Genomic DNA, 16,119 nt, shown 5'->3' with positions numbered 1-16,119 from the left:
TTGTGTCATATTTAAAGATCACATGTAAGTTCCCATGCATACATTAGTAAATAGCTGATTTAATAACTTCCCTTAAGCATGTGCAAAGCCAACACACACACACACACACACAGCACATTAGGTTTTCTGTAGATGAGCTACAGTTCTTAAGATCTGCCATCATGAGGGTTGTGTGTGACTCACAGGTTGACCCCATGCTGACACCAGAAGAACGCCATCTCAGCAAGATGCAGAACCACGGCTACGAGAACCCCACGTACAAATACCTGGAGCAGATGCAGATCTGATGAGAACCTACTGGCACGATGGAGTGGATGAGATGACAACAACCAAGTGGGAACATACTACTGACCAATATCATATGCTATTGTTAAAAGATAATTTGCCTACATCCAACTTCCATTTACTGGTTTGTTCAAAACAAATAAATAATGCTTCTACTTCTACTACTGCTATTATTGTACTATAGAGCTTTTTTTGATCATTTTCTTAAAAAAAAAAAAAGTGATGTATCTGCCATTTTGCATTATGGAAACGTGATTCTGCAGATTTTTCTGTAATTATCTATATCTCAGATCAAGATGTATAACATTTCTTCAGGCGTTTTTGTTGTTTGTTTTTTTAGAGTGAAATGCAAATCAAGCCAATTTCAAATGTTTTTCAAGCAGCCATTATTAATCTGGCATACCAGGCACAACATTTCCGTTTTCCACCATGCACGTGTCATTTACGCAGTTTCTGATGGTTTGCTCGAAAAGAATTGGTGTTTATTTTGTTCTTTTTTCCTCTCAATATATTGCTTGTATATGAAGGTTCTTTGTACCAATTAAAATGTAAAGTGAAACAACAAATGAGAAAAAAATATTAATCATGAATTATTTACTTTCTGTTCTTTGTAATGATAACAGACAAAATATACATATACAATTTAAATATATACAGTATAAGAGTAGATGTTTTTAATACACCTTTTTTCCCAGGAAAGAGGTTAGAAGTCGGTTTAGAGTTTGTAGTTTGGTGGACGTGAGTTGTGTTTAAAAGGCACACTATTAGAACGAGCCAGGGCAGGTGAGGATGTGCACAGACCCCCAGCTCAACCACATCAACCTACTCTGAACCCTAAAAATTTGAATGTGCTGATGAATTTCCCCAACACACACCACACAATCTTTTATCAATATGGAAATGGACAACATTAATAGGTTAATACCTACAGAGAAGTGTTACATAGTTGAATGTATTTGGGAAGATTTTTTTCCACACTATGTACCTGAAGAGTTCCTGTATGGCTGTTATGTCAATGCGTTACCACAGACATTGTGTTTAATTGCAAACCCCACAAAGACAGACAAGAGTTGTTGATTGATTTGTTTATTTTTTACAAAAATCTAGTTACATAAATGTCAATTACCAGAAAAGCTCCATCGGGAATAGTTGACATAAAAACATTTCAGCAACTGTTGAATTTTGTTCATGAAGCATATAAGCGGTCTGATAGACAAATCAAAGCCAGCCCCAAAAGCTAAGCTGATTAAGGTCCATCAGCAAATGGGCCCCCCAAAATTAAGTGAAAGTATTGTGTCGGATTTGGGGGTAATTCACAAAAAATGTTTCTCTGAAAAAGCCACCTGAAGGCATCTTAGAGCTGGAGGACTGTGCAGGCAGACAGAGACACAGAAAGACAAGGCTTGGAGAGTTGGTTCCTGAAAAAAGCTACCTTGTGTGTTTTTACAGGTAATGAAACAAACCCAAGAAAATTCAACCCTAGAATCCTCTTTTCTCTCTCTTAGTATTGTCTTTGTATGCCTGTATAGTTGATGTTGCAATCATGGCTTTTTTTCTGGAGGATTACCTGTGGTGTGCATTGTCCTTATATGAAATGAAATAATAGGATATATATTTTTAAGTTTGTTTTCTATTTTTTTTTCCTCCTGTGACAGTATCTCTGTATGTGACTGTCTCACTATGCACCCAAACAGCTTCAATCTTGTAACTGCCTGCTTGATTGTGGGAGGGGACTGGGAACTAATTTAATATGCTTATTAGTGATTTACAAAAATGACTGAAATCAATTTAAACTGATTTGTGGTTACAGGGAGGATACACATCAATAAACTCACAAGTTCCACATTGATGTCATTGTTTCATGGATGGATGAGTAGATGGATGAGAGAGATTTGGTATTTTTCCTTAGATCAGTGTGTGTGTGTGTGTGTGTGTGTGTGTGTGTGTGTGTGTGTGTGTGTGTGTGTGTGTGTGTTTGAGTGTTTGGATTTGAAGATTTTGAAGCTTGTTTGAAGGTTCTGCTAGTTTGAGTCATGATTGAATCATAAATCCCTCACTGAAATAAACTCAGTACGAACCGTCAGATCTCAAGTTACTCTTCACAGAATTTGACGTCTGCTCATGTTGCACAATAAAAACAACAGATTCTTTTTTTAGGCTTGTCAAACAGTTCTCTCCTTTTTGAACAAGTCAGCACAAAACCTGTCTACTATATAAATACACCACATAAAACTACATGCTCCTTTCTCTGTCACCAAGAAAACTATTCTCAGTAGAAAATAAAAGAAGTAAGTAAATGTAAAGCATCACATAAACCCCCTTTCAGATCACATATCTATGAAGAAAGCCGCATCTTACAGAAAACTCTAAAAGCCTTCAAGCACAGCGACCATTCACGTCTTTCTTGAAACTTAATTCTACGTACATCGCCACAAAAAAGATTAATATACAAGCAAAAACATACTTTCCAATAAACACACCCAAACCCTCTCAATCACACACAATTACTGTTTTAAACCAATCCATTTACTTTTGTGGTTGAAATGTAATTTAATTTCAACTCACAAACACCTTCATGTGCATTATATATGTTCTGTCTTTATCTCATTTCCTTTACGCTACTATCTAAGTTCTTGTCTAAAACATCATTTGTCACTCATTTATGTTTGTCTTAATATGATACGTAAATGAATATAATATGTATGTGACTTTGTTTTCATACATACACAATTCTTTCCTTTTGTTTTCTTCACCGAGGTTGGGTGAGATTGATCAGCTATGGCTCGTTTTGTCGGTGGACAGTAAGGCCTGTTCCCTGCCCTCTGCTGGTTCTCCTTATTCATACTGGAAGTAAAAAGAAAAATGATTGATGTTCATGAATGTGCTCAATGGAGGGACAGCTGGTGGTGAAAAGTGCAACAGGTGAAAGGACCCAGCTGGTGTTCTCCTCAGAGTCCGGGTGCAGCTCAAAGCAGGAGAAAATAATAAGTGGGAATGTGTGGGAGCTGTCCTCTGGTTAGAATTCCTCTTCAAATTCAAATTCAAAAGTTAATTTGTCCCCAAGGGGCAATTGAAGGCACATAAGGCAGGATTGGTGCAGAAAAAAGAAATCCAGGGTGTGAAGAGGAAAAACCAAGCTTAATATGAAAGCCAACACTAACACACAACTAACATAATGGTTTGGCCTGACTCCTCATTGATTAGAAAAGAAAATTTCTAATCAAATATCCCGAATTAATCAGACACATTAGCATAAAATATTAAATTCAGTAGTGACATTTATGTAATTATATTTTGAATATTCCATTCATTTTCTGTAACTGTTTATAATGGAAACAGAATCAGCAGGGTGTTGGAGCCTATCACAGATGACTCCAGGCGAGAGACATTGTAAGCCCTGGAGGAGTCGCCAGTTCACTGTAGGGTCAAATAGAAAGAAAAAGAATTAATCACACTCACATTAACGCTTGTGGTCAACGTAAAGTCACTAGTTCACCTCTCCTTGTTTTGAAGGGGAGGAAGCCAGAAAGCAGATATGGGGAGAATATATAAACTCCACACAAAAAAAGTCTCAGGTTGTGTAGTGTGTGTATGTGTACACACATGCATGTTATGTGTACACACACACACACACCTCCCCTCCTGCCATTGGTGTATGTCTTCCTGCAATATTTCAGCGTTCCTAAGACTGCAGAGGCCTCAGATGTCGCTGGAGTCACTCTTTGGGGCCACAGCACCTGAAGCTCTGAACACCACTGGGACCGCCTCAGCTTCCACAACCTTGGTCCTTCAACCTAGTCATGTTTCTGATTCTTTTTTTATTATTATTACATGCTCCTTCTTGCTCCTTCTTCTTGATGTTACTGTCTGCTGGGATTGCCACATCCACAACCACAATGTCTGCTGGAATAGCCAGTAGCTACTTGTCAGTTTGGAAGTTCTACAAGTCCTTGGTTTTGTTGTTCTTCCCTACTTAAAATAGTGCACTGCTCCAGGACTTGGAGACTTTTAATCAAAACTCAGTACATGTTCCTGTACATCATCTCAGGTGGTTATACCTCTCAGTGATCTCTTAGCCTGGATCTTACACCCTGCCAAGTATTGTGTCATCCTGTAGAGGGATCCCCCTCCTCCTGGCCAACGTACAGCCACACCTTGTCCTCAACCATTGTCTCTCTCTCTCTGACACACACACACACACACACACACACACACACACACAATCCGTTCATATGCAATACAACATTTCAGGAAATGGCATTTACTCAAACAGAAACCACATGGGCCAATAGAGAGGTGACTCAGCAGAAGTGACTCATCACTCTGTTTCTGAAACAAAACCGCTTGAAACCCGCATTTGATCACATGACTGATACTTACTACTAAATTGTATGGAATCCTTACTTTAACAAAGTTTGACTTTTAAGTTTTGGACTATAATAAATTTAGCCTAAAAACTCCATTTTAACGTCTCCAGACTATCTTGCGTCAAAACTTACATTATCATCAGTTATATAATCTAATCAACGGTAGTCTAGGTATTTTAGGCATATCCTAGTAGTTTTTTAAGTCCTTAAAAAAACAAAAAAAAACACTTTTTGTAATACAGATACCCTCCCTTGACGGGATGCACAGACCCTACTATGATGACGCCGGAACTTCCCTTCAGGCTGGCGCCCCCGCTGACCACCGAGCCAATGAACACGACCATGAAAACTACGTACAGCCAATCGGACGCGGAGGAGGGCGGGACAATCCTTTACCGCAGTAGGTTTCTGATTGAATACACCTGCGACAGGTAAACAGGAAGTTGTTACGAGTTTGGTAGAGACCCGCCCGCAGAAACCCGAACCTCCCGGAAAAAGTTCGTCTGGTGTTTGGTCTTTGACGACATATTCAGGTTAGATAGTCACCAGTGAACACCACGACAGGAGGACAGCGTCTCAGGTAGTCACAATATGTCTGCGGCTCTTTTTTTGGTGGCTATAATCGGTTTATAGATTGGATTGTGCGCAGGTGGAACTTCCGGACGAACAGGAGTCACCTCTCGGCCACCGAACCTGCAGGTTCACCGAGATCGGTACAGAAGGAGGTTCTAATTTAACTCTCTGCTCCGCTCGTTCCTTCCAGATGGACTACATGGACAGTGGCCTCAGATACACTCCTAAGGCGGTAAGAACCCCACACTAGACGGGACGGGCTAGTGGAGAGAGCACACATTACTATGGGCAGTGCTCTCTGATATAATTTGATAATAGAATAATAGAGAATTAGAACTCACTTAAATCTTGTGTTCATCTGTGGAGACAATGAGGGATGTTAAAAAGTGTGTCGCCATGAGATGCCTAAAATGAAGACACATGGAAGCTTTCCTGTTCTCTGTCAGTGAGGGTCCTCTGGAGTCCTTCAGGCTGATGCTGGAATTCCTCCAGGTTCCTTTGCCCTGTTCTGACTTGTTGACTGGAGACCCCCCCCCCCCCCTGTACACTAACAGTCATTCAAAATAATGCACAGCATCACAGCATGGTGATAAATACAAGGCCTTAAGAACTCCATGTCTTCAATTGATTAACTGCTCTTTATTATCAGGGCAATCCTTCTCCAAGCCAACGGAGGATGACACTTCATTCCTCCAAAAACAAAGAGGAAAAATAAAAAAAGACTTTCAGCATTTTAGGGAATAGCAGATTTGGAATAGTTTAGAATTTGCTGACACACTTCATTTACATTCAACAAAATTTTATATTTACGTTTCTAGTTATATCGGTTTTGCTGTTATAAAATTATTTGTAGCCAGGAGCACTTCATCCTGTAAAAATGATGGAGGTCCTTTTCTCTATTTCTTTAGAATTTAAAGCTTGCAGCTAAATGCAACCCACCTCAGGATGTGAATGAACGGTGCATGTAATAGATGGGTAATAAACAGCCATACATTTTGCAGGATTATCAGTTTCTACAGAACCTTTGTTCGTTTAAAATGAGAATTGGAGATGACTGCATGCAAAATGTCCTTCTTAAAACATTCTGGCCAGAAGTCTAGTTTAATAATTTTTTGTCTATCTGGCATGTTTATGCAGATGAAAGTAATGGATTGTCGTTGGTTTATCCATCAGTTGATGGTGTCATAGTTCTGCAAATGATTACTAATGAAGTCATAGCAGAGACTTTTGGAATTTTGTAAACCTCCCAAAACTTTTAAAATGATTGTTTTTTTGGTCAGGAAGTACACTTAGTTTCCAAGAGTCTTCCAACATTTTTATGAAGCTTTAGCAAGAACTCAGAGAAACTTGTGTTTAACGTCAGATCTGGTCGCTTGTGTCGAGCAGGTTTGACAGGGTTTTGCATGGTGAAACCTTTGTACTCCCTCCCCCTCTGTCTTACTTCTTAAAGGTAACCACAGTGTTGTGACTCATGCAAATTCCCTACCAAATTGTAAACCGTTCCAAGCCCATATCAGAAGTGATCCTCTTTTTATGAGCAGAAAATGGTTGAATGATTTGTTCCGATTTTGTAGTGAATGGCCACAACTTCAATAAATCATATGTTTATATATCATATTTCCAAATTTAATAGCACAGGCGCTGTGGTTTAGACAAAAGGTCTGTTGTTGACCACAGCCAGAGACATTCCTAAAATATGCAAGTACTTGCTTGCTGTTTGCTGCTGTCACTAATCTTCAGTTGATCATATACGTTTGTTGTGAGAAGACAAGACAGAAACATGTATTCTCACTCAACAACCTAAATCAACAGTGTCAGGGGAGGAACATCCTGGGGGCACAAGATTATTTCCACAAACATCATCACTCTGAAAATATTATGTGGAGGTTGTTGTGAGCTTCTATGAGCTCTTCAGATTTATGTCTCCATCATTAATTTGCCCTTCTTCTGTCTTTCAGGATAAAGACTGGGACTCTGCTGTCCAGTTTTTACCGGCAACAGATAACAAAAAACTTGAGAAGAAAAAGGGTCCAGGAAAAGTTGGGGCAGTGATCGGTGTATTGATCTTTGCTGTTGTTGTTGCACTTATGACTGGACTGCTGGTCTGGCATTTCCACTGTAAGAACAACGTCCTTATTGATTTATTAGATTAATATGATGCAATAACTGTTGTGAAAAGGATTCCTGCTTCAAAATATTCTGATCATAATTAATAACAGTACCTTTAAAAAGGGAGATCAATTAAATGCGATTCGTAAAAATGGAAGTGAATAAATCCAGTGAGCAAGCTCAATGATCAGACATAAAGATAGTGTATAAGTTCAGTTTCATATAAAATGTTCATCAGGTTCATGGTTCAAAAGGAGTCTTTACCTGTTCTTGTGAATTCTTAAAAAAAAATCTCTTTGAATGATTTGTTTCTCAATGGTCTGTTATTTCATTCAATTTTTTATAGAATCTTAAAAATATGCAAATGTTTGACAAATCAAACACTCATGGGAAAGTTGTCTCTTCTTCTTGGGGCGGCAGTGGCTCAGCGGTAGAGCGGGTCGTCCAATGATCCAAGATCAGCGGTTCGATTCCCACTCCCGCCCAAAAACACCTGAAGTGTGAGCTGAAAGTGGGAGGTGTCAGCTCACCTCTGGAGCACTGCCGAGGCGCCCTTGAGCAAGGCGCCGTCCCCCTTACAAGCTGCTCATTTGGGGCACACCAAGAAGGAGCTGCCTGCCCCTCTACCCCCCATTGAATGCTTACAGGCCCCCCTGTGTGTGGTTGTGTATATTACAGGGTCCTGTACACACTAATATATATATATGCATGCGTGTGATTGAAAAAATTAGTAGTGTGCCGTCTTAATTTCTCTTTGGGGATCATAATTGTATTTTAAAAAGACTAAACTTCCATTCACAAATATTTTCACATGCAAATGATTGAGAGCAAGGAGAGATTAAAACTACATCAGCTGACACATGTACACATAAGGGACTTGGGGACAGCTTTACAGTTCCAAACAGTGATATACAGTATATACATGCAAAACATTAAAAACCACAAAGCGAAACAGGAAAGACAAAACACAAAGCGAAATAGGAAGTGCACCCTTGAACAGTAAAAATGTAGGAATGCCTTGTCATTTCTGGCCTGTTATGGACAGACATACAGCTGTGTCAGATTCAGTCTTCAAGGTTTGAAGGTGTGACTTGTATTTAGTGTTGCCTTTGTAATTCTGCAGTCCGTAAAGATGTGCGGGTCAAGAAGATGTACACTGGGTCCATAAAGATCACCAACCAGGTGTTTGAGGATGCATATGAGAACTCCAACAGCTCTGAGTTCAAAGCGCTGGCAAAACAAGTGACTACACAGGTAATATCCACTGCCCAGACCTCATGAATAGCTGTCACCTCTGTGTCCACATTTACTTGTTAGTCTTTTCTAATAGCTTTCACTCATATTCTTGCAGCTTAAAGCCATCTACTCCAAAAGTCCACAGTTGGCCAAATACTATGTTGGTTCTACAGTTCAAGCTTTCAGGTAACAAAGTACAGCTGGTGCAATACTTAATTTATCACAGGCTTTCTTTGATATACCCGACAGTTATTGGACCACAGATGAGAATGAAATCCGGGTCTGCAGTGTTTCTGCAGCGCTAAGAAAAAATGTACATAAAGAATGTTACAGTGTTTAAGAATATTGTAATATGTCAGGGAAAATTTTGTGTAAATATAGTACATTGTATAAAGGCCTACAGTATTTGTGTGTTGATTAGCATTTCAAAACAAATTTGGTTGAATTTTCATTAAAACTAAACTTCTGTTCAAGAAACTTTTTTGTGAGGATGATTTCATCTATTAGCAAATGGTAGTCTATTGGCCATATATGGATAAACGCCGTAATACTATCAATATCAACATCTAGTATTTAATGTCAGACGAATAAAAAGGCCAAGCTTTGGTTCTTAACTTTGCTCCATGTCCATATTAAAGTCTCATCTCTTTGCTCCCAGTGAAGGCAGCGTTGTTGCCTACTACCTGTCCGAGTTTAACGTCCCCGTGGGCCAAGAGGCATCTGTTGACAATGCTATATCTTCGATGGACAAGCTAGTAGACAAGGAGCAGAGAAGCTTGTACAGAACTAGCAATGCTCTGGTTCTTGAAAAGTCAAGGTCTTCAGGTAGAGTCAAAGCAGCTCACTGTTATACTGCTCTCCTTTCTCAGCTGGTCTCTACCTTAGTAATGTTCTTGTTCAGGTTCAACTTCTGTCTGTTTGCTGACATTTTTCACTTTATTGTAAATAAGCATATCTAAATCATGTATGATTTATTTCATTTCACAGCACTTGATCCACGCTATTCTTCAATATTTTTCACTAGTAAGTGCACAATTGTCGCATAATTTATTCTACTTAAGTTATCTTTTAAAACTAAGGGTTATTTTCCTTGAGGAGTGTAATACATGCTAGATATTCCTGCACTTCGTTTGATTAAATCTTCATTGTAATTTATTTTCTTCATATGCAGAAAACTTAGACAGTGAATATCTTTTTTATATAATCAAGCATATTCAGTGTAAATATTGATGTAATGGCAGCAGCACGAATTGTATACTAAATGTAATGTGATAACCTGCAAAAATCATTGTTTCTATCTCAGAATATTTAAGCTACTCACTTCACGTAAGGGGTAATCAAAAACTACGAATCCAGTCTCCTGGCTTCCCCGACACTCCGTATTCCCCCAACACCTTCATTCAGTGGATCCTGAGAGCCGACCGCGACAATGTTATCAAACTCGAGTTTGACACTATGAATCTAGAAGAGATTTGCAAGAATGACTTTGTCAAAATTTATGACTCCCTTGTGGCCATTGAGGACCTCCTTGTGGAAGAGTGAGTTTGTCTCATTCCATCTCTAAATTTAAGCATGTGATGACTCATCAGCTTTCTCTTGTTTTATTTTCACACAATAGAATACTGAACATATTTCAGATTTGGATATTGAGGAACTGTTCTTGTGTATAAGGCCCTCTGCTGGTCGGATTCTGATATGAAATTGTACATAAATGGACATTTGCATGGCAAAGCCAGTCATGACACTTCAAAAATAGTATTTTTATTTTAAATTTCAGCTGAAAATTTAATTTCTCACACCGAACTGAAGAATGAGGTACATGTCCATTTTGTATAGTCATTTGTGACATTCTTGCGCAGGAGAGCTATTGTCATTGGCACAATATGGTACATTTCTTTTATTTCAGTTGAGAAAGATGATCTTTATTTTGTAATGTATGTTTAAAGTCAGTGCTTTACCAGCCTTTTAAGACTTGATTTTGGCAGGAAGCAGAATTTTCTGTGTATTTTATTCTTGGATCAAAGACGTTTCAATCGATCTTTTTCCACCCATCAGCTGATTCTAATTTTGATTCTACAGCGAACAATCACTGCTTTGCTGAACAGTGCGTAGATGAAAACTCTGTTGTTGTCTTTGTTTCGACAGGATGTGTGGGTACTATTCACCTAGTGAGCCACTGACGTTTACGTCTGTTAGTAATGTCATGTTGGTGACGATGGCTACAAATGACAAGAAGAACTTCCCTGGTTTCAGAGCACAAGTTTCACAAGTCCCAAAGAGAAGTAAGTGGAACAGCTAATTCTTAGCTTGGTCCTGAGTGAACTAATACCTACTTGATAACTAGTCAAATTCTAACACTATTTTTTAACAGGTTTACAACAACAATGTGGTGGCCAACTGACGGGTGAAAAAGGGACCTTCTCTTCCCCCAATTTTCCAAATTACTACCCTTCTCAGTGTTCATGTCAATGGTCAATCCAGGTGAGAGTGTTCTTAAGACAGACTCATAATGTGCTTCTACTGGTGTCCATCCTGCATTGTTGTTGTGTCTATGATGAACTGAATACATCACTTTTATTGTCCATCTGAGGGGAAGTGTGTCTTTAGCTCACCAAAATGGCTAAATAAATAAATAAAGCTGTTGGACAAGACCACGTTAAATTCTTTTTTTGAAACCCACTTTATTGTCAAGGTGACATCAACCTCAGTTTTTTACTCTGTCATTGAAGGTCCCTACTGGTAAGGCAGTGAAGGTGACATTCAAGAAGTTCCTTGTGTCTGAGCCTGGCCAGGAAAACAGCCAAGACTGTAAGAAAGACTACGTAGCAGTCAACGGAAAGAAGTGAGTGTGTGCTTTTATGTCTACAAACCACATAAGGATTGTATAACAGCGGATGTGCCATTGACTGCGTATCTCATCCTCAGATTCTGTGGAGAAAAGCCTGAAGGGACACTGACCGAAACCAGCGACTCCAACACAATGACCGTGACGTTTTACTCAGATTATTCTTATGTGGACCAAGGTTTTTCAGCAGAGTTTGAGGCAATTGACAGAAAAAACCGTAAGGAGCTTCCTTTCTTGAACATGATGACTATTAGGGAAGTGTATCTCATGTTAATTGTGTCATTTGCAGCTTGTCCACAAACGTTCCAGTGCAAAAATCAGCGCTGCGTTAGGTCAAATCTCAGATGTGATGGCTGGAATGACTGTGGAGACATGAGTGATGAAATGAGCTGCAGTAAGTATCACCTTTGTCAGATCATACTCAGTTTTGATTTTACCTACTTAATCTAATTATGTTCTCTATTGTAAGAACACCACATAAATTAATCTGTTTCTTTACAGAGTGTAATGCCAAATCCATCACTTGTCAAAATGGATTTTGTAAGTCCATGTTCTGGAAATGTGATGGTGTTGATGACTGTGGAGACGGGTCGGATGAACAGAACTGTGGTAAGATCTTTGTTCTGATGCTGGACATGTACTGAAGTATTGAACGTCTCACAGTGAGTTTTCTCATTGCTGCATATTTCTTATTCTTTCTAAGGTGGATGTGGAACTGGACAGCTGACATGTAAAAACAAGAAATGTGTTTCTGAGAAGAAACGCTGTGATGGCAGAAATGACTGTGGAGATGGGTCGGATGAGGTTAACTGTGGTAAGTAAAACTCATTATCTTAAATGTTTCTGAAGCTGGGAAAACCTTTTACAGTCACTTTTTGCACTCTTTCCATATGTTATTCATATGTTATTGTAGTTTAATAAAATTTAAAATAACGATTAGCAAATCACAAAATGTCGAACTAAAAAATTAGCTGTTGAATCACATTAAGCACTTATCAACTGAATATTTTGGTTGAGAAAGAAGAGGATATATTAATCAAAGATTGATCGAGTTGACATATGCATAACTTTAAATGTTGCTGTGTGTTCGCTTGATGTTAGATGAAGATTTTGAAAAGCTAAAACTGCTTCACAAATATGAAATAATTACTATAATTATGTTTGTGCATAGTGAACACAATTTTATTTTATTTTTTTTCACCACATGAGGTGAATTACCCCTGGAGTGTGTTTCATAGCTTGACTTTTATTGTTTGTCCCACTTTTAGGATCTCGTGGAAACTGCCCTGCGAATGCATACAAATGTAAAAATAACAAATGTATCAGCAAATCGTCCCCAGAATGTGACGGAACAAGAGACTGTGATGATGGATCTGATGAGGAGAACTGTGGTATGTTGTGCACAAATGCTCAGCAAGCTATATGTAACTTATATAAATTAGACATTATCTCCACCGTTATGCATTGTTACTGCATGTTAAAATCAATATCTCCACTCACTGCTCTTCTCTTCTGGCATCACAACAAGTTATAGGCTGTGTTTATTGATTAATTGCTTGTTTTGCAGACTGTGGGAAGAGTATGTTCAAGACGTCCCGTATAGTGGGCGGTCAGGACGCACAAAAAGGGGACTTTCCCTGGCAGGTCAGCCTCCATATAAAAAACTTCGGTCACGTGTGTGGAGCCTCCATAATCAGTCCACGCTGGTTAGTTACTGCTGCCCACTGTGTGCAGGACGACGGCAAGACAAGGTAGCATCTTACTTGATATTCTGTATTTCACTTGCTGCTAGAAGTCTTTCTTATTCTGCATAACTTGACCAAACAGGTTACATACTCACTGCTCTCTCACTTTGATTGGGGGTCATTAAATTGAAGGCTAAGCCCTTTTCCTCCCATTTAACTGTCAGTCTGCCTGTGTAAACTTTTTTTCATGAAATGAAAATATGGCATTGATTGTGCTGGAGTTTTGTTTTGTTTTTTTACCTATTTAAACCTATTTAATATTCTTTTTGAGGCCTTTTTAACTGTATTCTTTCTTTGACACATTGTACATGTAGACAAGGACAAACACGAAATGTACTTTTAATCCGCAAAAATTTATATTTAGCTCCAACTGAGTGCTAAAACCCGAGTTAGTGCTTTGTGGGTGAGAGTCCTTAGCTCTTCCTGTTAGCTTTACTGTACAATTTCAAAAAAAGTATTCTCAACAACATTAAAGTCTCTTGAGTTCTTTAAATTGGCCAATGCAAAACTTTGCACATTGACTGTTTGCTTTATCCTTTGACAGAAATTACAAGTGACTGCAATTGCCATCCAGTAGTGAGAATGAACTTTGTGAACTCTTTCCACAGATTGTCCCACCCCGGAACTTGGGAAGTTTACCTGGGTCTTCACACCCAGCGAAGTATTGACAGTTCTGTGGTTAAAAAGAACCTGAGGCAGATCATACCCCACCCAAACTACAATGACTTCACTTATGACAATGATATCGCCCTGATGGAGTTGGACAGTCCTGTCATCTTCTCGGACTACATCAGGCCCATCTGCTTACCGTCTTCCCAACAGGACTTTGAAGTTGGCAGCACAGTGTGGATCACTGGGTGGGGAGCTACTCGAGAAGGAGGTGAGTCCACACTGACAATAAGATGAGCTTATGTCATTGGTAAATATTTGTAGCCACAACATTTTTTTTAAATACTGAAAGAGCTGAATTTCTCAAAACCCCTGATAGATGATAAAAAATCATCTACACATTTTGGTTAGTTTTTGATTTTTGAGTAATAGAAGTAGCATACGGAATTAATAGCAGAAGTGTATAGCAGTGATCCAGCTGATCCCCTGGATGTAATGTTGAAAGGTTATAATTTCAGACCCTAAGTAAAGAGTTATATCAGCTTTTCTGACATGTATTTAATTGTAATAAGCATAATGTACCCAATTTACATGATTATATATGATAATATGATTTGGTACTTATTTGATCCATATAGTTTATTAAAATATTTTAATTGTACAGAATAAGCGCTAAAGTTGACGATAGGTAGAAGCCATGTAACTCATACACTCTAAGGTGTTTTTGTGGTGACCTGCAAGTACAAACTAGTTTTCTATGGGGGAGGCCCTACTACTACTGGACGTCTTTTGGCATTTACATCCTGACTGGAAGACTTCATATTTAATGTTTGTTTCTTTGTTTTGCAGGATTTGCTGCAAAAGTACTCCAAAAGGCCCAGGTCCGAATTATTAACCATTCAGTGTGTGACCAACTGATGGGTGGGCAGCTCACATCTCGGATGTTGTGTGCTGGAGTGCTTGCTGGAGGAGTCGATGCATGTCAGGTAAGAAAAGGAATCATGTCTCAGTCTGCTTTATTTTTATGTGTTCTGGCTTTCTCCCAGTGTGCAACACAAGGGACATGAATATGTTATCGATAGACCATTTAAACAATTGATCGAAAATATAACTTTCAGTTACATTGAGGAATTTATGTAGTGTTAAACTATTTTAGTTATCTTTTGATGACTTTTTAAATTAGATTCTATGTTAATAAATCTGTCACCTATGTGCATCCTTTGTCAGGGGGATTCTGGTGGTCCTCTGTCCAGTCCAGATGGCAGTCGTATGACTCTAGCAGGAGTGGTCAGTTGGGGGGATGGCTGTGCCCGCAGGGACAAACCGGGGATCTATACAGTAGTCTCCCAGTTCCGTGCCTGGATTAAACAAAAAACAGGAGTGTAAAGCTCTACACAGGGCTTAAAAAAGCCTAAGGAGATGGACATGAACTCAAACCACAGTACACACATTTGCTTTAATAAAATACAAACTTTCCGAGCCTTGTTCAGTGGACTTGATCCCCAGTTCTCACTGTAAATGCATTTTATGTTCACTTGGATTTTATGAGAGTGGGGTTGATTTTAAATGTAAATAAATATTTTATTTTTGTGTGTTTTTATTTGTTTTAGCAGTTGATGGAGAACAATGTTATTTGGCTTTCAAGATTATTAAGCTTGATTGTTACATCTGTGATATGAACATCCTTATAGTCTGTTGTCCTCTGTTTCATCAGCAGTCATCAAGATAATTTCCCATCACTTTTCATTGTTGTCCTTGTTGTAAATTTTATAAATTAAAAACAAAATGGCAGCAAGCTCATGCTTCTTACCTCCTATGGTTTGGTACCCTGTGCATTTTATAATGGAGATCCCTGGAAAATTGGCCATGTGATTGCTCACTTTAACAGCAAGCACTCTATCCTTCCCACTGGGGATGGCACTTCAATGGAAAGCAGTAGGTGTTGCTTGAGTTTGAGCTGTTATATTCACAACTAATAATATCTCTCTCCCATTCAGCACAGTATTATTCAGTCCCTCATTTTAAATTTTTGCCAAAACTGTAAATGTATATTTTATATCTGATGGCTGTAAATAAAAATATTCTTACATAACCTCTAATTCCGTATTTTTATATGGTCACATGCTGACATGCATTTCACTTTTGATGTTTGGTAGAAATCGCAAGTCCAGAATTGCACTATTTTATCAAAACGTTACGCTCCTTCTGCACCGGACACAAATTAATCTTTATTTTTTTGTTTGATAAATCTCTTTTATTTCTTTGAAAAGAATGTAAATCTTGTACACAAAATGTATAAAATAAGGTGTGGGAAGGGTGTACGTTTGACGGAGAAACTACAGAGAAGGTC

General features: G+C 38.6%; 2 protein-coding genes across 7 annotated transcripts in view; both read left to right on the top strand.

The window, feature by feature from the left end:
* aplp2 (amyloid beta (A4) precursor-like protein 2) overlaps positions 1 to 2,128 on the top strand; it is a 51,304-nt gene extending 49,176 nt beyond the window's left edge. For all 4 annotated transcript variants that reach the window (XM_068316968.1, XM_068316970.1, XM_068316971.1 and 1 more), the window contains one exon: positions 186 to 2,128. In XM_068316968.1, coding sequence (XP_068173069.1) covers positions 186 to 287 — 102 coding nt within the window. In that variant the 3' untranslated portion in view covers positions 288 to 2,128. The remainder of the gene's footprint in view (positions 1 to 185) is intronic.
* Positions 2,129 to 5,110: 2,982 nt separating this feature from the next.
* On the top strand, positions 5,111 to 15,857 carry st14a (ST14 transmembrane serine protease matriptase a). Of its 3 annotated transcripts, none has more exons than XM_068317428.1 (20): positions 5,111 to 5,232; positions 5,416 to 5,457; positions 7,184 to 7,343; positions 8,458 to 8,588; positions 8,686 to 8,756; positions 9,229 to 9,395; positions 9,558 to 9,593; positions 9,874 to 10,108; positions 10,716 to 10,852; positions 10,942 to 11,051; positions 11,300 to 11,412; positions 11,496 to 11,632; positions 11,705 to 11,809; positions 11,917 to 12,024; positions 12,119 to 12,229; positions 12,684 to 12,806; positions 12,983 to 13,166; positions 13,769 to 14,040; positions 14,619 to 14,755; positions 14,997 to 15,857. In XM_068317428.1, the coding sequence occupies exons 2-20, from the start codon at positions 5,416 to 5,418 to the stop codon at positions 15,153 to 15,155; spliced, it is 2,538 nt and encodes an 845-aa protein (XP_068173529.1). In that variant the 5' UTR covers positions 5,111 to 5,232; the 3' UTR covers positions 15,156 to 15,857. The 3 variants fall into 3 exon arrangements, with proteins under 3 accessions (XP_068173529.1, XP_068173527.1, XP_068173528.1); XM_068317426.1 differs by having other exon boundaries at positions 5,113 to 5,232; positions 5,302 to 5,457; XM_068317427.1 differs by having other exon boundaries at positions 5,117 to 5,232; positions 5,286 to 5,457.
* Positions 15,858 to 16,119: the final 262 nt, after the last annotated feature.

This window comes from Antennarius striatus, chromosome 6 (genome assembly GCF_040054535.1).
Source record: "Antennarius striatus isolate MH-2024 chromosome 6, ASM4005453v1, whole genome shotgun sequence".
Lineage (NCBI taxonomy): Eukaryota > Metazoa > Chordata > Actinopteri > Lophiiformes > Antennariidae > Antennarius > Antennarius striatus.
The sequence above is the reverse complement of the archived record's forward strand: the minus strand, read 5'-3'. Positions and strand labels throughout refer to the sequence as shown.